The sequence below is a fragment of the Pelecanus crispus genome, chromosome 7 (assembly GCF_030463565.1).
Source record: "Pelecanus crispus isolate bPelCri1 chromosome 7, bPelCri1.pri, whole genome shotgun sequence".
NCBI classification, from domain to species: Eukaryota; Metazoa; Chordata; class Aves; order Pelecaniformes; family Pelecanidae; genus Pelecanus; species Pelecanus crispus.
This window is the reverse complement of record NC_134649.1, coordinates 10,266,960-10,284,032: the sequence shown is the minus strand read 5'-3', so window position 1 is coordinate 10,284,032 and position 17,073 is coordinate 10,266,960. Positions and strand designations below refer to the sequence as shown.

The following is a 17,073-nucleotide window of genomic DNA, read 5'->3' as shown; positions in this document are numbered from 1 at the left end:
CTGAGAAAAGGTTTGCTTGTTTTCTAGTTTCTTTAACATTGCTTTTGCCCTACTCTGCTGTCAGCTGTCAAACTGGGGCAAAATGAGAAGTTCAGAACACACCTCCTCTTCTGGTTGTTTGACAGTTCAGAAAAGGTTACTTTCTCAGGGCAAAACATTATCTCTATGAAGTTTCCAAGTAAAATCCTTTCAGAAAGAAAAAACGTATCTTTCTTTCTATAAGACATGCTAGGACCAATTTTGGCCCTAAAAATGACAGCAGCTTCACTGACATCAGCAAAACTACTTTGATTTTCCATTGGTGCATATCAGAGATCAAAATTGCACCTCTTTGTCCAAATACAGACACCATTAGCTGAAAAATATCTTCCAAGCTTTTCCCTCCTCCCAGTCTGTGAGGTGCTGACAATCCTCAGGCATCGCAGAAACCCTGGGATAGTACAGTTTTGCTTGTGCTTAGAAGAGCGCCATTCACTACCTACTGCATCTCTTGCTTGCTTTACATTTAGAAGCATCAGTACCAAAACCAGCTACGCAGGCACTGAATACACAAGCAGATACCAGCTGAAGGTACATAACTTGGAGATCCAGGATTGGTGCAATTGCAAACATTCATTGCAAGAACAGAGTTAAGAAGTGGAAGAATTTCTATTTCAGCAGCCTGCAGTAAGGTAGTGACTAAATGAACTGGTGAAAAATCAACAGCATTGCCTAAAGTTTTTTATAATAGCAAGGCATCAATTTTCTGCTAATTCAAAAGTGACACTAATTTAGCTATGTAGCAGTCTCTTATGACTGTCTAACACATTTTTAAACTTATAAAAGAAAATAGCACATACTGCCAAAAATTCTGCTTATTTTAATAAAGACTAATACCAAAAAAGAGAACTTTCACAGCCTCTCCTGATGAGTTGCTGTGAAGTCTGCGAGGAAGCAGTAAGTGCACAGCTTCAACTACCCAGTGGGAGCCAAGGCACTTGTCTTAGACTTACATAAGAATCAGAAATGGTTTAAGAATCTCATTTACATTTTAACAAGTAATGCAGGTGCTGAGGAGTCTCCAGGTCAGTGCCTTTGGAAATCTCACCCACCTACATGGAGAGAACTATGGGATGAGCCTCCCCCTATATTTTTCTTTTGTTATTGGCCTTTGCAACAGCTGAAAGTCAGGTTGGCGGGACACCGAGGACCTCAGTGCCCTGCTGACGGAGTCTGAGTGACTCACAGAGATTGCCAGAAGATGTGGTGCTGCCAACTCTTGTGATTTCCCTGTCTCTCTCTACTTAGTGTTCTTCCTCAAAGCCTTGCTTTATTTACATTACAACATGAGAGTTTCAGCTGTTATTAAAAAGCAAAGGGGTTGGTCTTGTTTGGACAACACCAACCCTACAGGCTCCAGAATTGAAAAGGGAGGACAAAAAGACTTGATAGTTCTTGCTTATGTACATTTTGTAATTTTAAGCTGGTCCCAGAACCCTTTTTTGGTAGTGAAAGGCAATGATGGAGCCAAAGCATGAGGCATTTCTTAGTGCTCCCTGCTGAATGAAGTTCATGGATACCACGTGGGGAAGGTGGCATGATGTTTCTTGGAGACAGTGAGGAGGAAGGACCATGAACAAACCATAGGGAGGTGGGAATGTCAACCTGCATTGCCAGATTAAAAGGCCCTCAGGAAAGTCTGTCCCCAGGGTTTTGTGGAGCTAGAAACGCTGCCAGAGGTATAGGTTTTCCCCAGGCATTTCCTTTCCTGGGCAAATTACATCCAGGAGAAGATGAGCATGAAAAATGAATGAAAGAAACCAAGCAGAGGAATTAACTGAACTCCAGGCACCTTGCTCAGAAAGGATTTGGCTGCAATGTTAGCTGAAGGACTTGGATCTCATTTTTCCACGCCTAGTAGCCCATCCCTAGGCTCACTATCTTGGGCCCAGTTCAGCAGTAATATAAGAGTCACTATTTCCTTGAACTGAAAGGACATTTTCACCTGCTTGCTCTAGGGAAGAATAAAACTTCTTGTCTACCAGAGCTACATGAAAAGGAAAAGAAAAACAGATTTTGTAATACAGTTGCCAAGATCAAAGCAAACCATCTTTCCCCATAATTGGATTCACTCTTTTAAGCTTTTGATCTAAAATACGACACTCAGAATTTAGCGCACAAACAAATCATCAGTTTGTCAAGGTACTGAGAACCAAGGTTAAGCTGAAATACTCCAACATATATACCCTCCAAATTAAATCAAACCCTGCTGCACAGGACCAATTTCTGCTATCCTGTGCACATATATATTTCCCTACCCAAAACGCATAAAGTGAAGCATTTAATGTGAGCTTTACTCATCCTGCTGGATTCTGATTAGTTGAAAAAATGCTGGTAAGTAACAGATCCCAGAGAAGCAAATGTTTATGCTTGCCTAAACCTAGCCAAGGAAATTTTCTATGGTGGAAAAACTGCCTCACCATGTAGGGTGCCATAACCGGGAGGGTATTAATAGAAATAAAAATATAAATGCCTACTTGTTTACAGTTCTGAATTTAACTGTTAGGTTGCCAGAGCAGAGCATATCATTTCTCTAGAGACACAGAACAAAATGTATGTGTCAAGCACAAACCCCTAATTCAATGTAAGTGTTTCGCAAGAGCCCAATCCTGTTTCTGCCCAGTCAATAGCAAACCAGGGGACATAAGTCCAGTGTCTAGACACTTAAGTAGCAACTCCTGCTCTCTGCTGTGCAACTGAAGCAAATGCATACAATTTTTTTTTAGCTTAAGGAGACATGCATAATCTGGATTTGAGTGTGCACATATTATGGAGGCAGAGGTCTCAAAGATAAATTGCATTCCTAAAAGTTTCATGCACGAAGTTCCTTGGAGAAAGGGGAGCAGGGTGCTGTGTCTGACTACCCAAAGTGCAAGCCCACATATTACTACACATCAGAGAAGTCACGGAGAAAGCACCTTCAGAAATCTCCCAATGTGGAAAATCCATGAGTCTAGGTTTAAAACCCATCCTGAGGTGCAACTGTAGGAAATCAGGCTCTGCTAATCCCCATGCTCACAAAACTGCATGTTACAAAGGGAAACCTGACAACCTGCTCCTCTCGAGGCAATTTTAACACTGCCTGGTCTTCAGTCACTTCAGGCAGAGTTTCATCCTGTGCCACACCTGCTGATGTCTGGGCAATGTCTACTGAATCCCAATGAGACAAGAGTTTGCAGCATGCTCCCAAGAGCATAGAAGACTGTTAATTAATAAATAAATAAATAACAACTGCATTATCTCATGAACTCTGATCTTATTTTACGATCACTTCATATTCCATTCTTGCCTTTCATATCCAGCAGTGCACCCCACTGCAGTCTTTATTTGACAGTGCAGGCCTGTTCTCAGGGGTCAGGAGAACATAATGGTCCTTCCAAAAGCCACATCTTGTGTGCGCATTCCCAGTACCCAGTCTCCAACCTCAAACCACGTGGTGGTGTGTGCACCCGCCACACACAGTCTTAATATTTGGCTTGTTCAACATAAGAAGAGAGGAGACCTGAAAAGTCCAAGTAACTGGAGTTTTAAAACAGGCCTGGATACCTTTTTTGTAAATACATTAATATCCTTTAGAAGTGGAGGAGCAAAGAGAGCCATCTGCAATCTCTTCCAGGTGACTGTGAAAGCTTTGGTGAGTCACTTATTTACAGTATGCTCTATCCACACACAAAGGTCTTGTCAAAATTTGAGTGACATACAATGAACCACAATCTGATTTTGAGGTCAGATTTTGCCTCCATTTACCATTCTCCTCTTTCTTTCTTTCCCTACTAAAAGGTTACCTGGGATTTGCAGCCCTTTCTACCAAGATGTTGACATCTCAGGTCAACTAAGGTCTCTAACTCAAGTGTGCTGAAGAAAACTGCTGTGAAGGTTTAAGACAAGACTGACCATCCCTCAGCCAGTGATTTATGGATGGGAAATAAGAAATAAGTGTGCGTTTGTGTCTCAACCACCCATTTCACCACCCTGAACACAGTGGGATGTATCCATTACTGAAACTTGATTCACCAGACTTATCCACCAGAGCCCCATGATAGAGTGGACAAATGCCTGGAAGAAAGAACTAGAAAATGCCAAACTCTCCCCCAGCTCAATTTCAACTTGCAGCTTCTGGTGGGCGATGGGAAGAGACAGGGCTCCTTACTGCCACGGGTTGCAGGCAGCGGCACAACAGGAGCTTTACTGAGCCCTCGGAATTAGGCAGATAACACTGAGAGGAGTAAAATTATACCCAATTTATTATTCATCTCTTATCTTATGGAGTGTTGAGTAGGTTTCACTCCATCACCCCTCAGCAGAGTATCTGAAGACACCCAACACGCCCAGCAACATTGCCTGCAGCCACGCCCCATTACCTGTGCGAATTTCCCGGTACACATCACCCCATTCCAGCGTGGGACAGTGAGGCACCCGGGATGACGCAGCAAGTAGTTGTCCGCTCTGCCTATGAAAGTGTCGGGATACCCTGTCACCGAGCCGTCCAGATCATGGAAGATAGACATTTTGTCACCATCATTATCATTGTTTCCAAACCACTGGCCTGGTCTGCCAAAAAACACTTTCAGTCCAACCTAGCAGGAGAAAATAAGAAGAAAAATCACTGGTTAGCCCTAAGCAAGGACTTGGGTTTGCAGTGTTTTAATAGCCAAAACAGTGATACAGCTAGAATTAGAAAGCTCTGTTGTTTGAGAGTTTTGTTTTGCCTCTTCTATTTAAAAAATTTCTGACTGTATTGGTTTTCCCCCTCATTTCTTAATCCCAGGAGATATTTTCACAAAACTTATACTTTTGGTTCTTTGAAATGCACCCACACAACCATGTATTCCTTGAAATCACACAGCAATAAATTATGCAGTGGCAAAAGGAAGAGGATGACTCAAAGGGTAGTGAAGTACTGGAAGATTATGAAATTTACTGAGGAGTACCACAGCTGTGATCAAAGAAACAAAAATTGGTAGATATTTGGTGAATTTTCTCATATATTTCCAATGGCGGTTCTAAACAGTTCTTTGAGTGCCATTTTTTTCTAATTGTTCCCCTAAAACCTTATAAAACTCACAAAAGAGATAGCAATTCTCAGAACTGGCTCTTGTGCACATTCTAATATATCCCCTGAAGAATGTTTTTTTAGGAAAGAGAAATAACAGGAAACAGCATTATCCTCATTATGCATAGCTTTTTTCAAGATTTTTCAGTAGCAAAAAGAATCTGTCCGATATGAAAATCCAGCAAAACAAGGAAACTGCAGATGTTCAGCAAAAAGGCATGGAATATTTTAATGTCTGCAGAGAAAATTATTACAGTGTGTGACAATTAAGTTCTGAAGTAATCAAGAAAATAATTACTCCAGGTCAAGCAGTCTGAATGAATCCTGCAGCAATGTGTGTAAAAGCAGACGATATAAATAGCGACTGGATCACGCCGACCCAAAGGACTGTAATTTGTTCCATTTAGCCCAACTAATTTTAATTGGACTGTGCACATGAGTAAGAATTAGGGTCAGCAGGATTAGGCTGCAAGTTTACTAAGGGCTTTAAAGGCTTTATTTTAACAATAATAAACAGAACAGCTTAGGAGAATAGGAGGGTCATTGTGATTCTGAGTTGGGTGGAAAGTCCCATTGGCTTAAAAAGAATGACCGCTGCAGCAACAACTACTTGCAGAATAAAAGCCTTTATTCCTTTAAAATTAAATTAGAGCCTAGAACCATTTTTCTGCCACCGTCTTGTCTGAGTCTCATAAACAAACACCTGAAGCAGTGTAAGGGAGGCTCAAACACATGGAAATGTAATGTGTATTTTTGAATGTTTTAAAACCTTGTCTTACTGCACTGCAGGAAATTTTTGCCCAAAGGGCTATTTGGCAAAGTAGGAGGATCTCAAAAGTTGTTTTTTTTCTTTCATTTTAATTTATAAAACAGGAGAAATTTAAAAAATGTAAACACGGTGCTGCAGCTCAAAGCTCCACTATAAATACTTTGTGACAGTGCACTTCTGGAGTTGAATATGAAAACAGGCACTTCACTGGGGAGGAGAACAAAGTCAGCTGTACTTCAAAACAAACTAAGGCACAGCCAGTACAGCTTACATTTGATTAACACTCTCAGTGTTTCCATCCAGCAGCAGACAGTTTTGGTGCTAACGCTAATCTGATCTCTAACATTCTCCTCTAAAAAGTCTGAAAGTCACAAACAAAATGGAAATGTTAACGAGCAGTGTCACTTCTTTTATAAGTCTCAAGGTTATCTTACTTTTGTAAACTGAGGGATAGGGGTGCACTGAGTTTGCAGTTACAGCTATGGCAACATGTATTTTTTCCTAAGTGAACACACATGAACAGAGAAAAGGCTCAGCTTGTCAGGTATGTCCATGTGGAACTAGGAATGAGCTAGAAGAGGGTACAGAGGCAGGTCATGTCTAGCTACCACACTACTATTCAGACACCTAATTTTCACTAGGTGTCGACTACCTGGGAGTGATATAGTATAAAGGTTACTTAAATTACCTGTCTGAAGCCTGACAGGGAGACCTGACAGATGATGGTTACGTGAGTACGTAATCTCTTGGGAATATGCTAACTCAACCTGTCCAAAGGCAGCACACCTAACACAGCTGCAGACAAGTCCTGAAGACTGCAGTGGAAAAAACTTTCTATATTAAAAGTGAATAACGTACTGGAAAACATCATAATAACTTGCAACTTCTTCTAAAATTCACATATGGGCACAGGCTGCCAAAAAAAGCCTTATCACTGTATCACTGTTACCATTTTAAGGAAACCACTTTCAACCAGTGTGGACCTTCCTCTATTTTACCACCCAAGGACTCTGCCCTCATTAGCATGGCTTTTACTGTGCTGGAGTGATGCAAGCCCTCATCTTGCAGGTTCCTTTTGGTCAGGAATCTCTTTAGGGTTTGGGGTTTTTTTTGCTGCCTTCTTTTTCAGGGGATAACAGACTTGCACTTTAACTCAGTGTCTGCTTTTCTTTTTCCCATCATGAACTGTTTGCAAACTTCTGCTTTGACGCAGAAACCCAGCACTAAGACAACACAGGCTAAACATAGTAAAAGCAACACTAGGAAGCGCCCATCTCGTAGCTAGCCAGGACTGCAATCCCATGGGAGCCGCTAGACCACAGCCAGGAGCCAGTGCTGGCCCCTCTGAGCTCTTCTGGGGACCACAAACCCACCCGACACAGACCACTGGGATTTCTTTGGCACAAGTAATTTCAGAGATGCCGTAGTGTTGGCACAGCTAGGAGTAGAATAGGCTTGAAGGTACCCTAAGCTCCTGGCTGGAGGGAAAACTTAACCAGAGGGACTATTAGCAATGGATGTGAATTGGGACAGTTTGTGAGTCTTCTGCACCTGCTGGAGGTGGCCTTGTTCATGGGAGCCCAAAAGGTCACAGACAACCTCTTGCTCCTCACCTCACTCTATAGGAGCTGTGCATAAAAAGAACAGAGGCGTGAATGGGTTGCTATTTTATGGCTAAAAAGAGATAGGTCTTCTTAAGAAATGATGCATAAGTGTCCTGTTCGGGCATGGCTCTGTTCTGTGCTGGGGCCATCTCCTTGGAGCTCTCCAAATCCTACTGACTGACAGTAAACAGACCTACAGGAGACAACTATCGGTCATGCCCTCAGCTGGGTTAAGACCAACTACTGCTTCCACTGCTTTGAAATAACTTTTAAAAAGCACCCTTTTAAAAACAAACAAACAAGCCTATCAATAATTTTGCTATTGATAAATGCACAGATATCTTAATATGTGAGATACAGGTTTGTCAACGGAAAGGCAACTAGAATATTTTTTGTGGAGCATAATGTTTAGGTCTTCTGTTCTACTTGACCATTATTTTTATGCTGGAATTAAACAAGACCTGAATGGCTTTATTATTTTGCTGTCTAACCAATCTGCTGATTAGTCTGATTAATTATACAATTATTTCTTCAGCATGACTAATAGTTTTGTCATCGCTATACAACTTGCAGTAATGTTTAATTTCTTCTTAAAAAACAACTGTAAAATGATTGTCCTTTAGGGAATTAGTACTTAGCTACCTTTTAAAAAGTAATAAAATGAAGCCTGGAGATGGTAAATTAATTAAAACAGTCTACAGGCTCTATCTTAACTAGTCAAAGACATATTGTCTCATATAGCAATCAGCAACAAAACAATAAACTAATTGTGATCCTTCAAGTCTGAAATCAGATTTAGCACATTTGGGTTCAATCCAGGTAAAACAGAATCAAAGTGAAAAGTGCTGGGATGCAGGTGGTTACAAACATAAGTGGTTTTTAAGTTGGCAAAATACCAACTTCAGAAATGGATATTTCTTGGAAATGTACATACCATAAATAATTACTGGGATAATGTCATTAGGTTTTTTGTAATAGGCTGACACTGTACTATTTTAATTTGCTTTGCAGAAGTATTTAGTAAGTCTTCTGACCATGTTTACCTTGAAAACCTCAGAGCTTAAAGGCATTGCAGTACTAAACTGCCTCTCAGACAAAATATGCTGGGATACTTAACGGGCTCATTGGCCTCAAACAGTGCAGCTGTGTTAAAGAGTTGCATTTTCAGCCATTCAAGAGGGAATCATCCCTTTGCTAATGGGCACAGATATCATCTGTCTGAAACCATTCTGCTAGACAGAGTCCTACATCCATTACTTGAGGAAAATTTCCACTTTCTTCCAGTCCACCAATCAAACTTTTTCATCACACATTTTTCTCTAAGCTCCCCTCCCCAGTTCCAGGCTGATTTTCTCATTCATGTTCCCCATGATCACCTTATAACCATTTTCCCAAGACAGGACATAAAGAAGGTAAGGCAAATAAGCCCTTATTCTTGTTCCAAAGCTCCCTAAAGCATCTAAGGTAACTAAGATCTCTCTACTGAACTGGACAGGAACTGTGTTTTCTTTAGAGGAGCAGTCAAGTGACTGCAATCAACATCATCCTTTCATGAAATACCCTCCTGTTGTTGGTCTAAAGTGTACCAGAGAGGGGACAGACAAACTAACTGTTTGCCAGAGGGAGTGATATTGGTCAATCCCAGAGCAATGGAAATTTTCCTCAAGATAAAGCCAAACCTCAAGCCAAAGTTACTACAGTTCGCAGACATCCTAACAAGCATGGACCTTGTTTGAAAAAAGCTAAGGACAGGTTATGATCCCTGGGAGCAGGCCAGGTGGAATCTATAATTTCCCAAGCCAAGTGTGCAGGGCCATGATCCCTGCAGGAATGCAGGACAAGGACGAGAATTGCTCAGCATCCTATGGCTCCTGACAAGGCAGAGATACAGAGCCCCATTCTGCTGTCACTGCTCAAGGGAAGTCCCTGTTGTGCTCAACAGGAATTTCACTACTGACCCCAGAAACTGGACCATGGCTTTGCTTCTAAGTGCATTTGCTTATTTCTGTATAAGAATTGTATTGCAGCTTACTGCCTCCTGATGCCTCATTTGTGTTTCCCTCAACCTCTGAGGCCAGGTCCTCACCAGGTCTTCAGCATGTATAAGCTGGTAATGATGCACCAGCTAAGAGTGATGTTCTGGATTTTCCGGTTACAAGGTGAAATCTTCCTCTAATGCAGTTTTTTTAATGTATGCCTGTCCAGGCATAAGATACCTTCACATTTTACTGGCTTATAAATAACTCTCATGTGAAAAAAAAAAATTAAAAAAAAAAAAGTGTTGCAAAATGAATTGATGGTATTCACCAATGTAACATGCACCACTGCCTGGAAATTCCTGCTCTAGGATAAATCTCTCAATGCTTCTAAAAACTGGAAAAACTTGCACATCTAACAGCATGTATTCCTGCTTTTCTTACTCACGGTTTTCTCCATCAGGATCTGTGACACATTATTCTGGGGGCTTATCTGCCAGGAGTTTTTCATGAAGAACCCGATGGCACTTGAGTATCTGTCAACAGTTGAGGTGAACTTCTTGAAAGTGCATTTTGCCATCCTGACAGGCCCATCATAAATCTGGAATCCACGAATAGGGAACGTCCTGTGAGATTTAAAAACAAACGCAATCCTGTGTTGAAAGCTTGGGCAAACTCTGAGTCTTCTCCTGAAGGCACAGAAAGATATTAACAAGTAGCTAAACCACCTTACCTTTCCCAAAACTGGGATCTGGACGCTCGTCACACAGTTAATGAAAGATGAAACTCTGCTGAACACCCTCTACAGGACAAGCCTCAAGGGCCAGAAAAAAATGACTCATACAGCTTGCCTAAGTCTTGTAAGCTGGGGTGAAGCAGTTTAAAAACCCTGTCCCCAGCCACCCAGGGGTGTATCACCACAAGGAAGACCCAAAGGGCTGTGCAGAAGCATTGCCATCAGGTTGCCTGTTCCAGGGTAGATGGGTTTCTCAGGAAAACATCAGCATGGCTGAAAAAGTTGTATGAGTCAGACTCCCTGGAGGCAACACTGTCTCCTTGGAAGCAAGTACCAAATGGTGTGTCACAGTTTCTCCTCTCCATACAAACCACTTCACACGAGATCCCTAGGACCTAGTCCACAGCGTTTCGTACAGAAAAGCGAATTCTGCAGCATCAGTCCATGGACATGTTGTCAAGACATCAGCGTTGAGGGAGGCACCACTGGAGTCACAGGTAAGGACCTGCCCCTTGCATGGGTTGTTTTGAGAAGGCGCCAAGTTTTGCTTGGCCCCAGTTGTGTTTGATTAAAGGGTGGCCTGCATCAGCTTCACAGAGGGTAATGAAGCTGGCTAGTAGTGGCATGGAAGGGTAGGTCGACGCCTACCAAGTCCAGAAAGAGTTGTTCAGGCATGAAAGCTGCAAAGTGGACATTACAAGGGCACACAGGCTCTCTCCAGCCTGGGGGTCACCGAGGCCCAGATTTCCCCCCCAGCCCTGATGTTTTTTCTTACTGGTTGGCTCCAGAGATCCAGAAACACTTTGCCAATTGGAAACACTGGGAACAAACAGTGTTTCTTGGCCAAATAATTCTTCTTCAATTTCCAGAGCTGTTATCCCAGTAGTTGGGTCTGGTACAACCCCCACATCCCATTTTGCACTATGGCGTAATGAAAGGACAGATATCAGACTTTTGGCATACTCCTTTCCAAGAGTACATTGCTTAACAATATCACAGATGATTAGAGCTTGTCTGAACTGCAAAGGAGCTTTTTTGCAATTGCAATTAAAATAACAACACCGATAACAACTGAGGATAGCTCTGATTATTCTTGCTGTCCTACACAGATCCCATTCCTGTGTCAGTTAAAGCTGAGACATGGATAGTCAGGGCTGTGTGCACGGCATGTCTGCTGAGTAGTGCTTATTCCTTAATTTTATATCCCTTACAGAGGGATTCAATGATTGATGAGCATCACCAAAAACATACGTTAGGGTAGAATTTAGGCTTGGGGAAGTACGTGTTGCAATGGGGATGTGGGTAGGCACTGTAGCTGCTAGACAGGAGGCTGTGCTGCTATCAAAACAGAAAATAACATACAGCTATTGAAAGAAAAATAAAATGCAATAATGAAAAATGGTTTCTCCTTTGTCAAACCAGCTATGTTTGCCCAGCTACACTGGCAGGAGGGATGGTGGCACAGTGGACAGGAGCTGCACCATCAGCTAGGCACTGCACTACTGAAGCACTGCACAAAAGCCATTTGGTATCTTTCAGATTCTCTAATCCATTCTCCAGTGACTAATAAATTAAGCAGAAAACTAAATCAAATGCATTCTGTCAAGAATGCTCTCAAGCTGTTGGCCTGAAGAGTATATTTGGATGCTTATTATTTCTGGCCTGTACAATAATTTAAACACCCGGTATAAATTACTCATTGGTAGTCACATTCATTCCTGAGACTTTTCTTCTAGCTTATGCTAACATCAAGAAGAAATGGCAGAAGAATAACTCACTTGTTTCTGGGCAGTGTTCTGTATTCTCCATTTGCCCCTTTTCCCCAGTAGCTGTTTTGGCCTCCCTGGGAGCCAAAGTTGCTGCTTTCTCCAACAAAAATGGAATGTGTAACCTCCAGGCTGGAGCCTTCGTCCGTCGGGAAAGTCCCATCACTACAAGCAGGTGAAGAAACACCAGGTAACTATGCAGCACACCACAACCGATTAACTAACACTTTTAATTACACCACAGACACAGCAGAATTTCTTTTCTAATTTGGGAAAAAGTGCATCCACTGATGTAACAGCCTGCTTTACCTTTAGAAACCAGCAAGTTAGTGTGGAGGTGGCTGAATGCTCAGGCATCAGTAATACAGGCAACTTAGTCTGGGTAAAACCAGCTTTACCATATATATATATATATATGAAATTGCTCTATAGCAAGTTGCTTTGTAGATTTTTAGCCACATCCCTAAAACAAGACCTTCACTGATTCTCACTGCCTGCACTGGCCTTTGGACATGGCTTATTTTTGTGGGTCTTTTGCAAGAGGGGTCGAGACGAGAGCAACAGGAGCATGGTAGACACCAGCAGAGGAGGCAGAAGACCTGCTGTGCCACCACGTGGGACCATCCCAGCCACCATACCCTGGCAGCACACGAGCTGTGGGTGATGCTGCTCCACCGAGCTAGAGCAGAAGAAAAGTCTCCCCGAATGCAGAGCCAGATGTTTAGTCTACTGGTTCAGGACCTACCATCCAAAAGGAAATATTCAGCAATTACGATGTATTCCCCAGACATGCTGAGGCAAAGAGAATGAAAGGCTAAATTGCCCCTTGTATTAATGGCTGTGCAGGGAAGACTTGATGTGGTCTGGGAGGGAAACGTGAGGTTTTCTTGTGTCTTACAGGAATTACCAGGGGAGTGTCTCAGCTTCTATTCTTGAGCCTCTTACATGGGGGGAAAAAACTGGAAGAAGGTCGATTTTAAGAAATTACCTTGCCAGAGTGAGTCCAATTCCATTGTCTGAAAACCTGGGACAGAAGAAACACAACGGTGTAAATGAGGAGGAATGTCTGCAGTGAATTTGGCCTACAGACCTATTTATGTCTGCCGCGAAGGGAATGATATAGCACATAATTACAGTAACCTACCCCGAGTTGCGGAAAATAATGTCGCCGCCCCTGGCCCAGGCCCCATGGTCATTATTTTTAAAAGCAATAAGACCATCAATCACAGCAGGAACTCGCGGCTTTTCAGGATCAGCATCTTGATGTGGGCGAAACCTGAAGCAAGGAGCTTAGTTAATGCAGCACAGGAGACATAGGAACCGACCTCAGACAGAGGAGGTTGTGCCTGGCAGACCTCATTTGGCTTCCAAACATCAGTGTGATGGGCCTAAAGAGGTGATACGCCCTGGATCAGAGTCAGGCTATTAGCTTGATTTCATCCCTGTGCTTTGGTACAAAGCAGAAAACAAGACGTTCTGGCCCCAGTGAAATCAACACGAGATTTCTCACTAGACTTCAGTGGGCCCACGGTTACTCCTTAATTTGATTCAGTGTGATTTAGAGGCACAGAAAACATTTTTCCGAAGTCATTTGGGTCCTTTTGTAATTGTCCTTACAAGGCCTGTTGGGAATCCCTGGATTGATGCTAGAAAATCAATTAGGCACTTTCAAGATTCTCATTCAGCAAAGATAACAGAGCAATTGGAGCTGCTTTCCTTGCACATACAGACCAGACCTCCATATGCTTCTGTCTCTGCTGAAAAAGAAGCTGTCATACAAAAAAAGGATTCACCCTGTGAAGTGGGCGCTTCTCAATTACTTTCAGGCTATTTCTTGCCACGCTGGCTGTTAATGGTAGACTCGTGCTGTGGTTGAAAAAAAAATCACCATTGCTTTTTCTGAGTCTACCCTCACCTCCTACTTCTTCCAGCTGATGTCCCGAGGGACATGCCACCTCAGTGCCCAAGGGGGTGGCCCAAGGCGGGAAGTCTCACAAAGGGAGGCAGGGTTGCCCTTTCCTTTCAGCCACATGGGAACATTGATGGAGGAGGAAAAAAGCCAAGGCTTGACCAGGAGCAGTGGCTGATTCCTGCCACATCCTCTTCACACAGAGCCATAGGGCTGCAGTGAATGAGAAAATGGCCTTAATTTACCTGCTTCCACTCTGCAAAAGGAAGCTCAGAGATTTTAAAGCAGCTGACAAAAAGCTTTGAGGCTACTTTACTTTCCTCATTAATCCTAGACCAGTCTCAGCAGTCTCTCATGTCATCTTTCAGGTGTAAGTTATTTTAAGCAATTAATAAGAAATGCTGGAGTTTACAAACCCACTAACGGAATAATGGGTTCTGGATCCCCTTTCATGTGCTTCACTGCTTAGTCCTCATAACCCCAAGTGCACGTGTATCATTTTTGGTCAGCAATAACACAAACAATTCAGTGCATAGCTACGAAGTATTTGCACATCAGAGATAGCTTGTGTGTTTTTTTTCAGATGCTCCAGCATAATGAGGCATTAATGATCTGCCAAATACAATGCAGAAGCCAAGCAGCAATACAGCTATCCAAAATACTTGGCCATGCAGCATGTGCTTACCTGGCATTATCGACAGTGAGATACTCTCTGGGATCTTCAGCGCTGGCTCTCGTTGTCTTTACTCCTTTTCCAATAAACAAACCAGCCTGAAAATGCACACGACTCCAATTATTTTAACAGTCTGCCCAACAGAGACCAGAGATCCCAGATTTCTGTCAATGAACGTGGGCAGCCAGTGCGTGCAGGCACAGAGAGCGGCTGCAGCCTGGGCTTTCTCTTCCCTTTCCGTGTCACTTGGCACTGCTCAGCATGACATTAGCACAGGATGTTAGCACACTGAGCCTGCCCTACCATGTGTTATGCATCAGCATCTTGGGCTGCCTTCTGACCCAAAGCAAGGCACTGAACTCCCACTCTCTCTCTGCCTTGCAGAAAGCAATAAGGGACTCTGCCAAGCTCTTGATAACTTTTTGGAAAAAGAGTGTTGTTAAGAAGCAAGGCTTTAAATAAAGAGTGACGAGTCCCCTGACAGTCAAAAGAGAACGTGAGCCGCTGTAGCCAAGTTAAAGACTTCGGGCTAGAGCAGCAGCTGTCATGGACCAAGATGTAAAATACACAAGGCACGGAGAATAGCACTGATTTCAATCTAGAATCCTGAGAAATAAGTTAAAAATGCTTTTTACAGCTTACAGGTTACGTTTTCATGTCAACAGCATATTTGGGGAAAAGTGTTTTTCTTGGAATTACCCTTGAATTTTTGGTCTCATTTTTCAAAGGTGATGAGTAGGCCCTGGCACAAATGACTTTTGCTCATCCCCCTATATCCTTGCACCACTGTGGCCAACAGCAATGCTCAGTGTCCTGCCTGTCATTCCTTAAATCTCACTTAGTAGTAGGTGTACCTACAGCCTGGGCACATCCCCTCTAACACAGGCACCTAACTGAAGCACCTGACATGGGAGCCCCATTCTGCTCAGCTCCCTCTTTGATCATTAGAAAGAGCATCATCCTAAAAAGTTGATTGTCTCTTGATACAGTGTTAAAAGACCACTATCAAAATGTAAGATACCCATGATCATCTGATTTCAGAGCACCACACATGGTCAGCCCTACACCATACTATTTTATTGATAGTAACATACAAAAATAATCCACGTGCCTTGAAATTGGAGTGGACTCTGTTGTTGTAAAATACTCCCAAGGGGGTATGTTCAGCCTGTCCCTCTGGATATTGCCCCTCGGACTGGCCAGTTGGAACCCGGTGGAAGATGTACCATATTCCAACATCCTAAAAGACAAAGGGAGGGCTGAGAAATGGGATGCTACAATTAATGATACAGGCTATCCCAGGGACTTAGGGCTTCCCACTATGCTGGTCTAACCTGAGCCTGCCAAACATGTGTGAGTCCCAGGGGACACACACCAGCCCATGCTCTTACACCTCCTAACTTATCCTTTGGCATGGACAGTGGGCCCCTGGGGCACACACACATGGGTTTTAAAATGCATATATTGTGGGTGAAATTCAGATGGTTTATTAGAAAACATACCCTTCTCTATACAGGCACATTAAAGACAAACATGATTTGGGTAAACATCAGAGATAACACCAAGGAGAAAGTATATATTTATATATACAAATGCCAAATTTTATTGGCCATTTAACTATTAACTACTAATAAAAATAATTTTCTAAGAGACATCACACACCATCTCCAGCCACAGTTGTGAGAGAAATCAGTGTGAGAACTGTAGGCAAATACTTGTCCTTAACAGAGACAAGGGTTGCAGAAATATGTATCCAAATTTTACAATGGCTTACTAAAAATTCATTGCCCTCACGCTAATGACATCAATGAGTAGAATATATGGGAACTGGAAGCAAAGCATAGCTCTTGCCGTTAAATTAAATTACCTGAGCACCAGCTGCTGCATTCTCTATTAAGTTGTTGTTTGGATTTGCAATCCAGAATGTGCTGACAGCCCTGAAAAATCAAAATCAAAATGATCCTAAGCAGTTACCAAACAGGAAGGGATACATTTTCATACCACTGCACTGGACTTGAGCCACAACTCTCCTATTGACTTTAAAACTCCACACAACCTTTTAATGATACTCTTTAAGGAAAAGAAACCATCTAGTAATGTCAGACGTTCATTTATGGAGCCACATGCTGAACCTATTGTAAATTATATGAGACCGTTAACACAAAATCTATGCTCTGTTAAATGCAGCTTAAGGAAACCCAATGTCTTTTTTTTTTAAAGTTAAGCAGCTTTGGAAAATGTCTGAAAAGTGAACTTCTGGCTTGTTTTTTTGGAACTTCAGGGGCAATGGCAGGAGGTAGGGGACTCTTTATGGATTTATGAAGCTCCTACATGGAAGACAAAACAAATGTCCTTGCAAGCCGCAAATGGCTCGTTAAGCAGGAGATTAAGGCAATATTATTTTGACATTTGTTCAAATCAGGAGTTCTTGCTTCAGAGGGAACATCAGGAGTGGCACAAGCAGAAGCCAGATATAGCTATGAAAACACTTGTCATCTGTTGTCTTACTTCATTTGATAACACATTTTGCAATAATAAAGACCACATG

The 17,073-nt window shown here is 42.5% G+C and overlaps 1 protein-coding gene across 1 annotated transcript in view; it reads right to left on the bottom strand.

Moving 5' to 3' along the window:
• LOC104028223 (cell surface hyaluronidase CEMIP2-like) overlaps positions 1-17,073 on the bottom strand; it is a 58,289-nt gene that overhangs the window by 25,027 nt on the left and 16,189 nt on the right. Inside the window, exons 11-18 of the mRNA XM_075714146.1 lie at positions 16,393-16,462; positions 15,637-15,765; positions 14,538-14,623; positions 13,088-13,219; positions 12,932-12,967; positions 11,956-12,108; positions 9,890-10,067; positions 4,401-4,616 (exon numbers count right to left, since the gene is read on the bottom strand). Of these exons, the coding sequence (XP_075570261.1) occupies positions 4,401-4,616; positions 9,890-10,067; positions 11,956-12,108; positions 12,932-12,967; positions 13,088-13,219; positions 14,538-14,623; positions 15,637-15,765; positions 16,393-16,462 (1,000 nt within the window). The remainder of the gene's footprint in view (positions 1-4,400; positions 4,617-9,889; positions 10,068-11,955; positions 12,109-12,931; positions 12,968-13,087; positions 13,220-14,537; positions 14,624-15,636; positions 15,766-16,392; positions 16,463-17,073) is intronic.